General features: G+C 35.3%; 1 protein-coding gene across 1 annotated transcript in view; it reads left to right on the plus strand.

The window, feature by feature from the left end:
• Positions 1 to 554: 554 nt before the first annotated feature.
• The window catches only part of LOC108570079 (dual 3',5'-cyclic-AMP and -GMP phosphodiesterase 11-like), a 57220-nt gene continuing 54026 nt past the window's right edge, over positions 555 to 3748 (plus strand). Inside the window, exon 1 of the mRNA XM_017932252.1 lies at positions 555 to 790. Coding sequence (XP_017787741.1) covers positions 582 to 790 — 209 coding nt within the window. The 5' untranslated portion in view covers positions 555 to 581. The remainder of the gene's footprint in view (positions 791 to 3748) is intronic.

Genomic DNA, 3748 nt, shown 5'->3' on the forward strand with positions numbered 1-3748 from the left:
TTATGAAAATACTATACTCAATACTTACCGATGAGTTGCAAATGTTTACACAAGCGACCCTCGCTTGAGACAAAAATTCGTACGGTACAATATCGAAATTGTGTTAAATAAAACTGTGAAACAGGTACAAATTTAACTAAATGTGCCTACTACTTTAACACGTTCCGTACCGGAACAATTTTCGGTGACTTTCCGTTGACGCCGCGTGGGTCGTATGCGCCCCACGTTGTCCAGACAAACAGTTTTGCATTTGACATGTATATCTTATAATATTCGTAAGACTGCGAAAATCATTGTTATCAAGAGAAAGAGCAATGAAAAAATTTTTGTTTTAATCAATTACCGTCGTAGTTGTACAGTTTAAGTCACAGGAAGGAAAAGGCGGAAATATCAAACGGCCCGAACGGAAAATCCAGAGAAAATCCACGCGAAACGGAACGTGTTAAATATGCTTTCAATCTCGAAGGAAAACTTCATATCGAAGGATAATTCGAGGATCGAGATGTTAAAAGGACACGTAATGACGATAATGGTTGGTTTGTCAAGTAGGCCTGCACTTGCGGAGCATCGAAGAGCCGAGGATGACGGCGGAGACGGCAGCTCCTTGTGTACAGGGGATGCAAGGGGTGCAGACTGCCATGGCAGGTCAGGGCACATTGCAACAGGTGCAAGATGGAAAATCCGCCGGTGGTTACTACTCCTCGACTTCCGCCGTCTACGATCCAGAGTACGCCCGCATGGAGGCTTGGCTCGACGAGCATCCCGACTTCGTCAATGACTACTTTCTCAGGTTGCTATTACAAATATGATTATACCTTTTATATGGGAGAGTCGTGCAGTCCCGACCACTCCAGCTTTTTTTCTTACATCTTGGGCTAGAGTTGGTAAAAATCAAAACTTAAAAAAATGTTTTGGAGTACAAATGGAGCTTAATAAAAGAAGGGAAATTGAATTCGCAAGAGTAAAGAAGTTGTAGCTTGTAGGAAACGAAAAATTGTCGTCCGGCACAGACCAATTATTTGATAAGTAGATTTTTTGGTCTAAATGATTAATAATGTTGAAAAAAGACGTTTAAATGTTAGAATAGAACATTTCTAATTTAGCTTTATTTTTACAAACGTCGCAAGTAAATAATGTTTTCTTGATTTGTGCATTCGACGTGTGCCCAATCTTCACATTCGATACACTGCACCCAATCTTCGTCAAATGATTCCTTGCAAATTCCTTGTTTGCTAAAGTCTAACCGCCTGTTTGTTGGATTGTCACATCTTTTCTTATGGAAAAAAGACTGAATGAACATCTTCTAATTTAATTTCAATTACCAACAGATTGGTCGGTACAGGACGACAGTTAGGTGGTCGGCATTGTACGACAAGCACGTGAAAACGTTTTTGATCATGGTGTATAATGATAATATACACCAAAAATATAGAACAAAATCATTTATTTACTTAAGAAACAAAAGACCAACTCCCAAAAATAACTTTCAATATAATGAATATCGACGTATACGTTTAACGCGTCAGAACATCGAGAAGTGTGGAATAAACAATATGGCCCCGAAATATGTTGCACAGAATTGTTATATTTATTTGTTTATTCAAATAAAGTGCTAATATCTGATCGGTACTGCACGCCTCTCACCTACTTCAATACGTATTGCTATACAATATTAATCCTTTACGGTTCGTGACATATCTATGTATTTGATATTTGAATTCAACAGGTCCACGCGTAATTCAATTTTATTTGTACATACAAGGAATATTACCGAAGTGGCAATCTCCGATATTTATGAAACTTAGCATATGGGTAGAACGTTGAAAAATATTTAACACCTATTAAACAAAAAGTATACGAATGCATGTCTGAAAATGTTTTATCGAGAAGCCACGAGAAGTCAAATTAATTTCTTTAAGCAAAGCTGTGCAATTTTGTAGAGTTGTAAATGATAAACAAATGATTCGTGTAATCTTTTTTTCATCTACTTGATTTTTTGAATACGCAGTGTCTAATTAGTGAACTACACAATTTTTATATTTCCCTTGCGGATATGGAATTATATGCCTACTTGTGAGTGTTGTTATAGTTTAGATAAAGATCGTCTACTTTTTTAATCATAACATGAAAATAATCTGAAATTACTCATAACACTGGTCTACAAAATTTTACTTTTTTTTTTTTTATACATAAGGTTTAATATGCGATTTTAATAGTATTTTTTATGCTGAATTCATATACAGGGTGTCTGTTTTATCTCAATACATGATGTTAGGGAAAAAATGTTTTAACAAAAGTTATTTGGTATGGAGGGAGACGTTATGTGATATACATTTTTTTTTGTACCGGGTATGATGGAGATTTCAAAGTCAGTTTAATTTTTTTAAATGGAATGCTATATATTTTTATACATAGTATGATAGTGTATGTTAAGACGAGTTCAACGAGTACAATAAGTACCTACCAATTTGTTCAATTTTGAATTATTGAAAACTTCCTTCTATGGGTATCCCCTCCACATGTCCTCCATTATTATCCTTAAACTCGTCTTAACATACACTATCATATTGTGTATAAAAAAATATAGCATTCCATTTAAAAAAATTAAACCGACTTTGAAATCTCCTCCATTATATCAGGTACAAAAAAAATATTTACACCACATAACGTCCCCCTCGTATCAAACAACTTTTGTTAAAACATTTTTTTCCTAACATCACTACCTTAAAAGATATTTCACTGTATTGAGATAAAACAGACACCCTGTATACAATCCGTTTGTTTCCATCATGCAGGATTTTTGTGATACACAGTTTAATATTTAATAACTCGTATAATCCTATATATTTAAAAGCTGTAGAACATTACCTAAAATGTGGTATTTGTTGATTTCCTGGAATACTTTGCTTGAATATCCTGTTTGAGTGTGGGTTGCAGTAATCAGCCAGCATATTACAGTAAAAGTTCTATAAGAGTTCTTTCGGATCTACGCCATGACTGTTCATGGTCTATCCCCACCACAAGGGGGGACCACCCTTGATCCAGGCAAGCGAGTAATGTGACACGGCCGCGGCATCTCTTTATCGCATTCGGCGTCGGCATGTCCGTGAGACAATGCTAACAAAACTACAAAAGTTTGTTATTTTCAATTTTTTGTTAATAAAAATTTCATCAAAATATTGGTGAGATTTTCCTGATTAAAATGATACCAAACACGATATTGTTACAAAATTTGGTTGTGTCGATTGGGCTTGTGAATCTTCCTTTGCCCGCTACGTTCATTTCACTGTTTACATCACAGAATGTAACACCGTTTCTTATTAAGTAACTAAATATACACCGAATTATAGTAAATTCTCCACAAGTGTCAGTCCACAAGGAAGCTAACCTGACAATTGTAGAGTCAGGGACTACGTTTTCGAGCCTCGCGCCCGCCTTTGTAGTTTGCCGAACGTAGACAAGGACAGCGAATAAAAGATAAGGATGAAACGTGAGTCGAGGTAACCAAGCGATTTAAATACCAACTTTTTTAATTTTACGTTTTTTTATCCCGAAATTTTGTCACGCCAGACAGTGAACGTGTAATAAGTAAATGTTGTTCAAATTATATCGTGTTTGCTATCATTTGCATCAGAAAAATCTCACCAACATGTTAAAAAAATTTCAGATGAAAAAAAGTAAAATTAAAGAAATTATATTTTTCTATTATGAATTGTCCAGCCGTGAAATCTCGTAAAAGAAACCGAGT

This window comes from Habropoda laboriosa, unplaced genomic scaffold (genome assembly GCF_001263275.1).
Source record: "Habropoda laboriosa isolate 0110345459 unplaced genomic scaffold, ASM126327v1 scaffold17, whole genome shotgun sequence".
NCBI classification, from domain to species: Eukaryota; Metazoa; Arthropoda; class Insecta; order Hymenoptera; family Apidae; genus Habropoda; species Habropoda laboriosa.